Raw genomic sequence first — 15574 nt, forward strand, 5'->3', positions numbered from 1 at the left:
TTGTTTTGGTTGTTGAGAAGGAGGTGTAGTCAAAATGAGGCAATGGGGTCAACAGATTGTTTCCTGTAGTATAAATAATTTATAAATGCTAGAAACAAAAAGCATTGCGACATAATCCATAAAGAAAGTCCATTTGGGAGCTTCGGCATGCTTACATTTTCATTGTGCATTTGTTTTCTTCCAAAAGCTTCAAAATTTTCTAAATTTTTGTGTCTTTGGTAGCTCTTGATCCATCACTATTCTCCTTCATGTTGCCAAAGTATCCCAGTTAATGTCATTCCTATTCCAATATGCAATTTGAATTTTCCAGTTTCTTTTTTTTTTTTTTTTTCCTTTTGTCTCATTCCCCTTTTTTTACTTTCCCCAAGCCCATGATGATTATGTGTTGGGAAGCCCAAACAATCGAGCATCATAGAAGATTTAAAGTTTTAACAATGTTTGTTTAGCTCCAGTATAACACTCACAAGTTGTACAAGTAATTTAACAAGACAAAGCTCCAACTGTATTAATTAATTGGGCGTGCAGCCAAATATGCTCATTTTGGTGGTTACAAAGGCAGAAAAAAAATCTGCAAATCAGTCAGAGAATCACTGTTAGTATCAAACCTTCATTCAGGACACTTCTCTGTAGTTTGATTGACACTGTCAGCGAGGTATCACAGTATTTAAGAACAATATGTTTGGACCTACTTTGCTTTAAGAGCTGCATTTCATATAGCTTAATTAAATTGGAACCCTATTAAGCAACACATGTTTTTGTAAGGCAGAATTATTGTTTTTATCTAACGTGGATGCAGACAAAAGTGTGTTTTGCGTCCCATAGCAATGAAACTCTTTTCCATCATTTTTTTTTTTTTGGTCACTCTTCACAGTCTAGTTCTCTGTTCATCTATCCACATCTGTTTAGGATTTGTCTTTCTGTGTATAAGCCTCCCCACTTCTGTGTCAAGACCTAATCTGCAACGAACAACCAAACACATTTTTAGGATAGACATTGTGAGTGGAGGTTGCCTGTAAGTGGGATTAGACTCTCACTGCAGAATGGCAATTACCATTAATCATTACTGTAGGAAATCTTCATGACAGAATGAGAATCACCTTTATTGTCATACCATGCAAGAAAATTTTAGGTTGCTCCTTTAAGGTCCCTATAAAAATATTTACAATGAAATGAAAAAAAGCCTAAATAAGGTGGGATAAGGATATGTATATTGCATAAATGTACATGGACATAAGAAAAAAAACTATTTGGCGAGTCCATGCAGCAGTTGCACATAATGAGATGGGATGAAAATTCACTGAAGTGCAAACTTGATTACATTTATATAAGCATTAGTGAAACGGACATTTAGCAATTATTGATCAGTGATTATTGCACGTCTGGATGATGATTAAGACTGTTCTTGGAAGAGTTTGTAAGGTTTTGATTTTGAGATGTTGGTTGTAGTGATAGCTTTGGGTTTGTTTGTCTGAGCTTTCTGTGACCAGTAGCCTCGTCACGACGGGCGGGGATGTCTCCACCCAGCAAGGTGATTGTGCACCCCCCTCCTTACTCGAGACACAGAAATTAGTTTTAAAAATGTCATATTTAAACAGACAGCTCCTTGAGCGGGGGCCTTTTCTGTTCAATAAGTCAGCGCATCTGCCGTATTGAATACGGCCATTATATTAGCCATTATCTGCGAATTATTGTATTTATAAAACATTGTTAGAATGGCCCAAAACCAAATATTTTCTATAGTAATATGTTGTTGCTACAAGGTGTTGCACCGGGCACAATTCAAGACTATTGATTGCAAGTGGCAATGCTGTGCGAATAGAGTACACTAACTTGGCTCATCAAAAATATGGAGCAAAATAAGTATTGTCTGTAGGATAATATAGAGTCGCTTTGCCAGTTTTATGCCCACTGTTTTACGTCCTCAATAGACTTGTTCTTTATTGTAGATGGGCTGTCTTGAAGTGTGGCCTTAAATCAATTGCACAGGTATATGCATTTTTCTTAAGAACACATTTTTGAGTGAATATTAATATACTGCTTCACTTTGTCTTTGCTCTTCTGGGCCGTTTGAATCACAGATTTAGCTTAGGCTCTGCACTTTTACTTGGTCTTTCAGCATTAATCATGCATGGACTTTCAAGGCAGCATTTTTGACAGAACTTAAGAGCAAAGCTGCTTTTATGCTGTCATCTACTGATATGATTTGAACTTGTTTGTTTCAATGAGAACTTCATATGTTTTGGGAACACGTACAGGAGGGTCTGGAATTTAATCCCAGAGAAAAAATAGGATTCATTGGAAACGTAAACTCATTTTAGACATTTCTATTATGCAAGCCTCATACTTGCGTGTTGTCCAGAATTATATTGTATTTTTTTTAAAGGTGCTTTGTTATATTGCATTTAATCTTAATAACCAATTACTACAACTGGTCTGATCATAATCAACCACATTCAATATTGGTCGGTTTGAATTTCACAGATTAAACTGAAAGAAGTGTGTATATGAACCAAATATTTTTAAAACTGCCTTGTAGATTTTCTTGTCCTGCATGCATAGCGTAATAAGTGACCAATGACGTAATACAGGTCTTGAGCCGAAAACGTAATAACTTTTGGCCAATAATGTTGCAATTTATTACATTATTGGCAGATAATTGCATTACTGATCAACAAATATTTGCAAATTTAATAACTGAGTCAATAACATAATACAAATATAACGTCTTATGTTTAGATATTGTAATTGTATGCATACTCTCTCCATCAGTCTGTCTCTCTCTGTCTCCCTTTCTCCATGAATTAGTCTATTAACCTTGATGGTTAGCATAATCTCTACTCCTGTCTGCTGCCCCTTAGCTTTTCAGGCTGTCTCAAAATGTAGTGGAAACACATCTACAAGCATAGACAATGGTGAAATATGTAGGAAATGTATGGGATGTAACTCACTCACAGAATAATTATATTTTTGAAAAAGTTCTTCAAATAGTAAATAATGGCATATAATGTAACTGTCGTGTTTAAGGTAATCCAAACGGATAGTATAGTACAGTAAATTGATTTGCCTCATTGTTAGCGGGTCTGGTCGGGTTTAATGTTAACTAGTAATGTGTCTTTCTTTGTGGAGGAAGATCCAAACGCAGGAAGCAAGGCAGGATTGCAAAACAAAATGTGTTTCGTATACAAAAGAACAAAAACAATAAGGCAAACAAGGTACTGGTCTTATAAAATAATAATAAAAAAAAATAAAAAAAACTTAACAGAACTCCAAAACAAGGATCTAAGTAACCACTGGGAAAAATGGACTCCAACCAAAGATAACTGAACAGCAACTCGACAAGACAGAGGACAATTGACAATGACAATGAACTGACAAAGACTAAAAGGAAACAGGGAACTAAATACAAACAAATTGACGAGACAACGAGGAACACTTGGACAAGACACGAAGGGTTGGAGGGAGTTCATTGGGTAACACGAGAGATTAGTTAAACGAGCACAGATGGACACATTAAGCTAACGAGACACACAAGGAACACAAACTGAATTCTAAACCAAAATCCACTAACAACAAACACCATGACATAATTTGCACTAATTTTAGTGATGCTTGGTGAGACTGGCAGAACTACTCATATAATAGATAAAGCAGTTGCCATTAACTTGTTTGTTCTTTTCGTCATTTTCTTGTTTTTTTCTTCTTTTTGTGTGCCCGGATCCACAAGTTCACTTCAGGTTGTTTCTGTATAGATGTATTTCCACTAAGCCTGCTAATCGGGGAAGCCATCAAAGACCTCTCTGACTGGCAATGACTTTTTAGAGTTCTGTTATGATATGAACCAATATCCACTGTCTTTTGGACATTGAGTGGGGTAGGGGAGGGTTACGTCAGGTCACAAATAAATGTCTGAGGGAGAGCCCGGACAACCTGGGGGGGAAACTCATTTCAGCCACTTGTGTTAAGGATCTGATTCTGTCAGTCACAACCCACAGCTCATGAACGTAACAATGTAGATCGACTGCTAAATCAAGAGCTTCGCCTTTCAACTCACCGTTTATTGACCATAACAAACCGATGCAGAGTCCGCATCACTTCAGATGCTGCATCGATCAGCCTTTTGATCTCCCTTTCTAGTCTTTCCTCACTCGTGAAAAAGACCCCAAGATACTTGAACTCCTCCACTTGAGGATCTCATCCCCGAACTGGAGAGTGCACTCCACCCTTTTCCGACTAAGGACCGTGGGGTCATATTAGGAGATGCTGATTTTCAACCGCTTCACACTCAGTGACAAACCACTCCAGTGAGTGTTGGCAATCACGACTTGACGCTGCCAACAGAACCACATTTTCTGCAAATAGAAGACATGCCAAACCGGATTCCAACTACACCATGCCTGTGCTTGGGAATTCTTTCCATAAAGGTTCTGAAGAGAATCTGGAACGAAGGGCAGCTTGATAAAACCTCACCTGAAAAAAAATCCGATTTACATTTGACAATGCGGACCAATCTCTGACTCTGGTCATACTGGAACCGGACAGCATATATCAGAGAGGTTCAGTACCAATACTCCCAAAGCACCCCACCAACCCCACTTTCTTCCCCGAACAGATGCCCATAAGATACATGGACGAAAGCATTCTCCAAGTCCACAAAACACCTGGAGACTAGCTGGTTGGATTCCCACACACCATTGAGGACTCTGGGGTCTCCGGGGGTGGAGACCTGGTCCGCTTTTCCATGGCCAATCGAGCACGGTTCCAGATGTCCATGTGATTTTGTGGAGGCATGTCAACGAGGACAGCCCTAAAACATCAAGAGCCTTCGTTTGGAACTACGGGCAGCTTTTAAACCACCTCAGTGAACTCAACTCCAGAGACACAGGAGAGTTCACCTCAGAGGTTCCAGATTCTGCTTTCTCATTGGAAGTTGAGTCGTGGATTTGAGGATGTCTGAAGAAGTATTCTCCCGACCGAGAGAAAGAGAAAGTTATGCAGTTATTGTTATTTTGTAGCTCATGTTACGTCTTCTATTTTTGACTGAATGGTCTGAATAGAATTTAAAAAATAGGAATAACATCTATACCCATGTTCCAAATATAGAAAACCAAAAATGTTATCTTTTTATTTCCCTCCTGAACAATTGATACAAAGGTTGAATAACTGACATTGTTTAGTAATTTTATTTTAGAATATGTGTGTAGTGGTCTACATGCCCAATATAAGTAATTGTGTTGGAACCTAAATGGTGGAAGGAACTGAAGGTAAGGATGTAGTAGACATACTGCAGTATTTCTAACTATTAAGTCAAACAAGCAAGCCGAGACAAAGAGACAGTCAGACATGGCCAAAGTATTTTCATATTTATATTAAAAAAAAAATAGAAGTTGAATGAAGTAAAATTAGAAGATTATTGCAATGTAAACTCGATTATTATATTTGCATAGATTATTATTTTTTTTTACCAGGCTTATAATGTAATAATCACCCAGTTATTATGTTATTGTCCAAAAGTTATGCTATAGGTTCAGAACTTTCACTACATTTCAGTTATTATGTTCTGGGATTTGTTGAACATATAAAACACAACATAAAAGGCTTGAAAAGAAAATCACATGAAAAAGATCAATGCTCATCTTTGTTGTGAGCCTATTACATTTTAACCCCCAAAAAAGGCCTAATTTATTATGTTATGGGTCATTATTACATTAAGAGCTATTTTTACATTGTGCGCATCTGCACGCCTTACACATCACCTCACTATTGCACAGGCTGGTTGAATATCATGAAAACTTGAAAATGATTTTGGGATTTGGGTACACTAGCTTAGAAATTGACAGAATGACAGATGAAGGACTCATTCGTTACACTTTTTAATTATTGACGCTTCTGTCTGTGTCAGCTGTTGAGCGAGGGCAGGGCTCGGCTCCTCACAGTCAAGTTAGCGACGTGGTGGTGACGCAGCTGAAGTGACAGGTTTTGCTCGAGTCAACAATGTGATGCTCTCTGAGTTTTTGAGGGAGGTAAAAATCCTTCAAACGTTAGGACACAAAAGAAATTTATTTTCAGCAGCTTTTGTTTGTTTTCCTTTCAGAAATTTTATCTGTGGAAAGTTCAGGTTTTGGTGGTGTCACAAATCACATATTGAATTGGTGTAATTATTCATACTGATGTTCTTTGCACCATTTGATCTAATATTATATGCAAAATGAATCCTCCCTGAAACTTTAGACAATCAATGATGTCTGGTTAATGACTAACAGCAGGAGTGTCAATGAGCGTGTCTTTTATTAATTTAGTTCTTTTTTTTTTTAATTTATTGAATGCATGTGTGTTCGGATAGTTTAAATTTTGTGGCGCTGCAAGTAATTGTGAGACATGTGCAGACAGGCCGCAGGCTGTGAACAGATGTGGGTTACTGACAGGCATCAACCAAATACACTTCACCAAGCACAAATCAAATAACACATAATGTTTTCACAGAAAATGTAAATCTGAATAAATATCCAAGTGCACTAAAGGTCAATTTTTTGTCAGATTTATGTAGTTAAACAAGGAGTGGCAATATTTCAGCTGTGTGAGTTTGAGGGGTCAGCCAAGATCCTGATTCTCGTCATCGATCCTAAAGAAATGAATAGGGGAAAAAATTATTTTAGCGCACGCGATGTGATTTGTCAAGCCTGAAATGAATTTCCGCGGCTGATTTTATTCACATTTGAAAGGAAGGTGCAAACCAGTATGTAAAACGGTGCCTGCTTTACAAAGACAAAAAGAGTGGCAACACGGAGAACTTTTCCGCGTGTTTGTTCATTTTTTTAAATAAAGAAAAGCAAGTGAATCACACACTGTCATCTAGTAATGCAAATTTGGAATTTCACAAAAAGGAGTCATGCCTCCATCCCATATCACTACTTTTGCATATTCTTGCATCTGGGTCAATATAGCGCATGATGACAATTAGTGCTGGCTTATCCCAGCAGAGTTTTCTACCTTCAAGCTTCTACTCTTATTACACTGGATAGGCACCTATCTAATTGTCTTACAATACTCTGGATGAGTTAAAATTAACAAAAAAAAAAAAAAAGCAGTTGCAGTTGTTGGCTTCCCCAAAATTATTGGAGTAATACATTTGGTTTTCATAACTCAGTAATGTTTTTTTAATATTCCACTGACACATCCAATTGTATCACTTCAAACTCCCAGAAGCTTGATAGTGGGGGTTTGGGGGGGGGGGGAGTCACCGCTAGCTAAAGTACAAAGCCCATTTTTAAAATAAATTATTCTCTGCCTTTTTTGCACCTGTTGCCAAAGGAGCAGTTGATATATAGACGGAATGAACACGCAGCTTAGCACCCACTATGGAATTGTAGTATAAGATCTGAATCTTAGCAAATAATGTGCAACAAGACCAACAGCCCTTGCAATCTGCCAGAGTGAATATGCAATTCAGCGCCCGCTATTTGACAAGTTATCTCAGTATTTTGCACATAATCATTCAGGAGTCTTTTTTTTTTGTCAAGGTGATTTTCTTTGGCATAGGACATAATTGGCAAATCCAGATATTTTTAGGAAAGGGTTATTTTAGATGTGTCACGTAGGAACATCCATATGCAGATTGAGTTGCAGGGGTTTATTTACCAGGTCATGCTAAAACACTCTACCCACACATTCTCACACAGCTGTGGTCATCCATGCATTCTTACACGTAACCATGACTGGAAAAAGCAATACACCCACTCATGCATAAGCACGTGGAGAAGCGCTGGTGAATGAAATAATATTTGATTCTACTTTTGTAATGGCCTGCAGACACATGTGGCCTACTCGCTACTCTGTCTCAAAGTGCACATGTGTATCTGACCCACGTCAAACGAACAAACAGCATTAGTCCAAAAGTCTCAGGGTGTCAGACTTCAATTCTTGTCAGCTCATTAATTCATAATGGTCAACTCTGGCTGGTCTCTATTAATTCTCCCGTTTTATACACGCACATACAAGCAGACATCATTTGCATGTCTTGCAAGATCATACATACACATCCAACATTTCATAAGAAATACTTTTGCGAGGGTTTTTTATTTTTACCTGTGTGTGTGTGTGTGTGTGTCAGTGCGAACTGAAAAATCAGACATACAAAGAGTAATAACAATGTAGCAATTAATATATTGCATAAATAGTATATACATTATAAATTGCACACGGGAAATTAAGGAAATTCTTAATATTAAAAAAAAAAAAAACACTGGCGCTCAACGGTCAATCAAGTTTTGTGTAAATACAGTAGAATTTGACTGAGTCACATTTGCAGCAGTATTTGGCGAGAAGGGATTCAAAGATTAAATGACTGCTATTAAACTGTGCACGTATGAGTGTGTGTGCACGACTATGTTAAATCTCCCTTGACTTAATGCTTATTGCCAAATCTATAAATGTAGACAATTAAGTATGGGGCCTTAAATTTCTTCCACAGTCTCAAACAAATGAAGTCCTTAAATCATTGGCGGTGACTTAACTGCACATACATTTAAGCAAATGGAGTACTAACAGAATATACATACAGAATTGCATTGACATTGAGCAGCATCGCTATTGCAATGTGAAACATTTCATGTGTTGGTAAATCTTCACCATTTACAAGGACAGCACTATTGGTAAAACACTAACATTAAATGTACTGTATTGAGTATTAATAATGACTTCTACTTGTAATATTGAATATAGTGAGCAATTTGCAGAGTAGCTCATTCTACTTTTCCATGAGTGTCAAAAGGAAGTATGTAAATGTTACCCACTATGGCGTCAATCAAATGAATCATTCTGTCTCTGTCTTTGTCAGGAGGTCGATATCCATGGGGGATTCAAGCCCAGAAATTACTTATTTTTAAAATTTGCTTGTTTTTTGTCTCTGTCAATGTCATCCATCTGAGTGGTGTTTTTTCATCTCAACGGACCATTTAATATTCCCTTTATTAGTCCCACAATGGGGAAATTCGAGATTCGAACCCAGGCCTCCTGGGGAGACTGGGTCCTGAACGCGGCGCCTTAGACCACTCGGCCATCCTGTTTTACCTAAACCGACTTATATAACATGATCCAATGGGCCGACATTTGGTTACACATCAATCATCAGGCATTTGTAAGGAAATACAGACAGCTGCTTTGAATTGTGCCCCTTGTGTACGCATTTCTGCTGCGGCCAGTAAACAAAGAGGTTGGTAACAATGAGGATATGAAGCTGAAGAGGTATTTTGGGGTGGATGACTGTTCAGAGGCATTATCTCTTCGGGACAGGACAGCTTTACTTCAAGTACCTGTGGCCCGTGCTTAAAACAGAAAACATCCATCTTAGCTTGAGACTATGAAAAATGTGTACCGGCAAGTCAGAGCAGCCTGAGTATGTAAAGAAAGAAAATATGAAAAAAACAATCTGATGCTGACCTCTACATATTACCTGCTACTTGGACTTGTTTCTGCTTTATTGCGGCTGACCAAGTTTCACCCCAACATTGCCGCTTCCCATTTTGCTTTCTTTGGCTTTAATAAAGTTTCGAGAACCAAAAAAGTTTTTCTTCCGTTGCCCCTCTCATGTCTCTCACTGGCCCATCAATATGGTATTTTCTTTCTCTCCTTCCTCAGTTGATGGGTGCATCGACTGGTCAGTGGATCTCAAGGAATACCATGTTCTGGCCGGTGAGCCAGCAAGGGTGAAATGTGCCTTGTTCTACAGCTATATCCGGACCAACTACACCATGGCCACAAATGCAAAACTGCGCCTCATCTGGTACAAGAACAAAGGGGACGCTGAGGTAAACTTGATTTTTGATGGTGAGCTTTTTTCCCCTTGGATTAATGGGATATTACAAGTTGTGGAAGTGTCGGGGTCCACAGGGGATAAAACAGTAAATGCAACTTTTTGATTGGCTCAAAAGTTCATTCCGGAGTTGGAGATACTACAAATGTTTTTTTTTTTAACTTTTTGAGTATTTTCCCATAAATTAGCTCACTCAATATTACATATCCGACTATGATTTTAATGATTATGTTTTTAGTTTCATCTGCTGTTTGTGTCTGTCTCAATATTAATATATAGGATTGTTAAACACATATACTCATCAATAAATGATTGTATTGTTAAACAAATTACGTCAGATTGTTTATCGTATTTGCTGTACAACACTAGTCGAGCAAGTCTTCCTCCAATACTTTCACTCTGCACCTTCCAGGAGCCCATCATCTTCTCAGACCATAGGCTGAGTAAAGAAGACGACTCCATCTGGTTCAGGTCTGCTGAAATGGAAGATAATGGTTTCTACACCTGTGTACTAAGGTAACGTGTGTATGTGGCCGGCGAGAAACTTTTCACTTCTTTTTTGTGTGAAACATTACACGGAAAAATTGGCATTGATGGCATCGCTTGGTGATACTGTTGGTAAATGAGTGGCTCTGTTTTCAGCTACAGTAGACAATCTCTCTTTGATAAACATGGCTCCTGATTGTGTGTCTGCAAGTGCTTAAATGACATTCAGAGTTTTTTTTATTTATTCTAATCACCAAATTTAAGTTTAAAACAACTAAATACTGCTCATCATAAGAATAACCTTCATGGAGTAATACGAGATTGCAGATTTTCTCTTTAAGCAACTGATTCAATTAGTTTCCCCTACAGCAGTGTTTGACGAACAATCTTTTAAAGTATTAACGTTGACAAATATTCAGAAAAATATTTTGGAATGTATCATCTTACTGAATTCCAAAATTGACGTGTGCGACACCAAATTGGCCAATGGCCTCAATTATTAAAGAGTTGACGGTTCACCATCTCCATTTGGACTTTTCGTAATATGAACATTGTGTGAATTGGAATACAGTAGTAGCCTTCCTTTGCTTTGTATTATGCCGTGTAAATCAAAATCACCATTCCCATTCTCTACTTCTATTCACTTTGGCTTCCACCTTTCCACCTCCAACTCAGTTTTTTTCTTCCACACAGAAGCTGCCTTCCTTCATCTCACCATCTTCTTCCAACTTCCCATCATCTGAAGACCCCCCCCCCCTTTTTTTTGCTTTCAGTGCATCTTCCGATCTGGTCTGTCTCTCTATGGCTCTCCCTGTCTGCACCAAAATCCTTTTCACGCCACCATTGTACCCCTCCACACTCTCCACCCGCCTCCCATTCCTGCCAGAGCCTGACACCTATCCTCCTTAATAAGCCCCCCCACGCCTCCAACTACACCCCCATCTCCCTCGCTCTCGTTCCCTGCTCTCTCAGCATGACAACCTAATTAGGGCTTGGTGACTGTCATTGTCTGAGGGTCTGTTATTAACACTCTGTCTTACTCATTCTCTCTTTCTCGCTCTCGCACACACACGTGCACATGCACACACGCAACAACGTGCGTTACCAGAATGTTCATGCATTGCTAGAAGACGATATAGTCTATAATGTGCTACTATACAAAGGCCACTGGTATTATGTTCTTCAACTGATCAATTACCTTTGAAATTTTTGTTGCATGTGTACAGTATGTGAAAATTCGTTTTTCTGGCCATGCAGAGTCTCCCGGAGACTTAGTCTGTTTTATGCATAGCTTCTTGCTGCCTAGAGCAACCCTAAAATGTGGGCATTCCCTCTCAAATCTGGCCTAGCGCGGAAGCATTTTCCTCCCACGAGGTGAGAGAAAGTCAAGCATGTCGGGAAGGTGCAGTGGCAGGTTGCGCTCTAAGTTTGGATGCAGTTCCAATATACGCCAAATACACAAACAATATTGTAAATAAGACTTGCTGTGTTGTGACAGGAGGGGTGGGTACCTAAAGATGTCAGTTGCTACATTCCTATATTTTGGCATCTTTATTTTCTATATAGGTTTGGGCATGGCCCAAGGTTTCTCAGTATAATGTAGTGAGGGTTAGTTAGACGGAGACCACTTTTTAAGGGTCTAAAAATTAGACGGCATTTTTAGTTGGTCTTGTCTCTGGCAGACTGAGTATTTTTGATTAAGACTGTGATCACTGAAAAACGCAGATTGCAGGCTTTGCACTGCCTTCCCAGTGTTGCCTGGAGTATCACGCCTCCTGCATCTAGAGAGTGGATGAAGACGACAGGAGACGCAGCACCCTGGAAATATCTGAAAACATGTCGGCAAATTCGTCAGTAATTAATGTTCTTTTCCAAAACCATAAAGAGTTCATTTGCCAAGTGAAATGTTAATGGAACAGTCAACATCATGTAAATTCTGTGTTGTACTGCTTATAGAAGTCGCTGTCACAATGCCCAACCTTTATCTACGCATTGAGGGGAAGCAGAAAGAAAAGAAATTTACAATTCAATTTACTCCAATGAGATTTAAAATCAGAACGCCCAGTTCTTAGAAAATTAGCAAAAAATGGCTCTTTTTAAAGCTTGATTGTTTTTTTTTTTTTGCGAACATTCAGAGCAAAGAGTGAATTAATATTTCAGCCAGGTTAACTTGTGTAGCATTGTTAAATGTCACGGTATTAGCCAAGCCCGAAGGCATTACTTGGGAGGTTCTTACGCAATGGAAAAATATTTTATTTCACCAGTAATTGGGTTGAGTGTCAGATGCAACCCACGATGCATATTCCAAGTCTACAGTGTCGTCTATGTCGGTGCTTCAGCAGCAGCAAGTTCTCTGCAATGAACCTGAAAGCAGAAAAATGTGCATTCATTTTAAAACCCTACTATTAATTTCAATAATGTGCAAAAAAAATGTTCTATCACATCAACGTACATCTTTGACATAATAATAGATTTAATGAACGGTAATTAGATTACGTGAGTGGCGGCTCACCATATACGATATTGACTTGTCTCGCCGCCATTTTTCGGCAACGGAGACCCGCAATAAACATTTACCCGATCATAAATTTGCTGGAACATTGACTACAGCATATTACTGTCGTCGGGCCAAAACATCTTCATCACATTTTTATTAATATCATATTTTTAAGTATTTCTATACTATTGGTCAGTTCACACGTGTGATGGGTTTTTTTTGTTACATATTTTTGACCAATCTAAAGTGTTGGAAATGGCTTGCTGTCTTTCACGATACAATGCTAATGGTTGAACAAACTTCAATTTTTGGGGGTTACTAACCACCCTTCCAGTCTCTTCTTCCACCCCTCACTAATATTTGAAAGCGGCGCTCAAAGGGGCGTGCAGGGCCATTGGGCTTGCAAGGGAAGAGAGGGTTGGGCGTGGTCTAGTGGTTATTGATATCAATGGATATACATGGAGCCTTGTATTCCTATTTAAATGAAATTGAATGCCCAAACTGAAAGAAAATCTGCCGTTTTACGTTTTAATCAGTTTAGCTCGAGAGAGCCAGGCTGGGTCCTGTGTGACGTAAATTCACAGTGACATTGTAGTCTACGCACGTGAAAATATGGCAGCTTCAACCACAGGAGACCATCTTTTTAACTACTTGTAACTTGTTTCTATCAAGCAAATGCTTTAATAAATGTGTAAAACAATTGCCACGACTGTGCTAAATAGAATAATACATCATATGATGTTTACATCAATCTGGGCATGTCATATGTCAGTAAAACGGCCGTTTCGATTAAATCTAGTGGCACATGATCGGAATAGATCCCGCCACATGTGAACAGTTGACCGGAGATCTTCAATTGGAATGATTTCAACTCGAATGACAAAAAGTCTGCATGTAAACCCGGCTAATATAACATAGTTTCATGCCTCTTTGTTATATCTGTGTGCATTTATGAGCGGCGGTTGTGTCAGAAGTCTGGATAAGATAATCGGTGTAGAGGAAATGTGTCTATCCCCAGGTCATTTAAAAAGAACCTACGTACGAAAGGTAGAATATAACCCTATATGGTCCTGGCCAATTGATTACCTGGTAGCAAATTCAGCCTTTTTCATCTTCCTTCATTTCAAGCAAGTTTCATGGATTCGAAGACAGCCCCCAAAAAATTCATAGCATGCATTACCCGCAGTCACTTTGCAAAGGTGTGCCCGAGGAGGAAGGTAATCCCTCGATTGCAGTGTGTTGGTCTGTGAGTGTAAGCCCGTGTGTGTGTGAGGCCAGATATCCAGACAAAAGGAACAATCTGAAGACACTATTACGAAGCCAAAGGTGTAAAGTTGAACGAGCAGTTAGTTGCAATCCCTCTCAGGGGACTGGAAAATAACATTTTCTGAGACCTGAAGTGCAGCGAAAGAGGTTTATACAAGACAGAAGGTGAAATTGAATTCTTGGTAGTGGAAGCGAAGAGCGAAATGTGGGAGATAAAGAGACGCAAGCGTAATGTGAAAGGGTAATTTTGGAAAAAAATAATTCAAGAAAGAAAGCTATATAGAGAAGGTTTGATTTCATAGAGAATCAGGGAAGAGAGAGAGGGAAAAGATGAAATATTAATTTCCTTCAAATGTCTGAGCTCCTCAGTCAGGGGACATACTGTCGGCCTTAGATGAGGTAACACAATAGAAATTGGGCTTCCGTAATTAACATGGGAAAATAATAGCAAAGTAAACAGAGCTTACAGTCACCTCAAAAGGGCTCCAGGGGACATTTTTGGAGTGCCTATGTGAAAAATTAAAACCTTCTCCCATTACTGAGTCAGTCTAGCTGGTTTTTTTGGGGGGGGGGGGCGAGCAACAAGCGAAATGGTCAGATGGCTTATTAGGAGACAAAGTGTGTGTATGCCTGGTTTTCTGAATGCTTGGTGGCTGATCTGATTTTTTACTGATCTGGATAATCATTTTCACCTGTTGCTTTATTGCTGTTAAAAACATTTGATTTTTGGCAATTGTGGCAGAAAACCAAAATATTACAACTTGCAAAGCGTCACATCCAGGTCAAACTCAACATGAGTGAAGATTAAAAACAAAGAAAAAGAAATTGAAGCCACATATTCCACATTAACAAAGTGTGTTGACATTTAACTTATTCTGTAAGTATGCCACATACCTTCAAGGATTTGGTATTACCTTTGCCAAGATCAAAGTTAAAGGCCTTTAGTCATGAATATAACACTGATTGTGAAATATTGTTATTAATGATACAGGCTGGAGTACTAATAATCAGCATGCCTACCTTCTAATATAGATATTCACGTCACCAAAGGTGAAGCTGTTTGAAGTTGGCAAGTTTTCCATGTGCTTGTGCAAGTTTTCTTCAGGTACTTCAACTTTCTCCCGCATTAGAAAAATATTCATGTTAAACTAATTGCTGCAAAGCTTCTTCACTTCTCAGATTTACCTTTGACTGACATCAATTCAAAGCAGCATGCAAGTATGTCTGCAACTAATTTAATGGTGGAATGTCCTTTATGTTATCCCGCTGCATTTTTACACAACCCAAGAGACATGATATGTCTTGAAGAGGCTGTGCTCAGTCTGTTGCTTACACACGAGGAGCACAAAAACTGGACCCCTGCTGCTTCATGTCAATGAAAACAAAAGAACTGGAAATGTGTGCTCGGCTTTAAAAATACATTTCTATTGTATTGAAATGTTCGGGTATCTCACAAGCTGAAGGAGGAAACAGTGAAATGTCATCATGTCTCAGTACAATTGGCTGCACTCAGAATA

General features: G+C 38.8%; 1 protein-coding gene across 5 annotated transcripts in view; it reads left to right on the top strand.

The window, feature by feature from the left end:
* il1rapl2 (interleukin 1 receptor accessory protein-like 2) overlaps positions 1-15574 on the top strand; it is a 298580-nt gene that overhangs the window by 190288 nt on the left and 92718 nt on the right. For all 5 annotated transcript variants that reach the window (XM_088294330.1, XM_088294331.1, XM_088294335.1 and 2 more), the window contains 2 exons: positions 9634-9803; positions 10221-10324. In XM_088294330.1, the coding sequence (XP_088150456.1) occupies positions 9634-9803; positions 10221-10324 (274 nt within the window). The remainder of the gene's footprint in view (positions 1-9633; positions 9804-10220; positions 10325-15574) is intronic.

This window comes from Idiotropiscis lumnitzeri, chromosome 4 (assembly GCF_059441095.1).
Source record: "Idiotropiscis lumnitzeri isolate Australia: NSW breed Sydney's pygmy pipehorse chromosome 4, RoL_Ilum_1.0, whole genome shotgun sequence".
Taxonomy (NCBI): Eukaryota; Metazoa; Chordata; class Actinopteri; order Syngnathiformes; family Syngnathidae; genus Idiotropiscis; species Idiotropiscis lumnitzeri.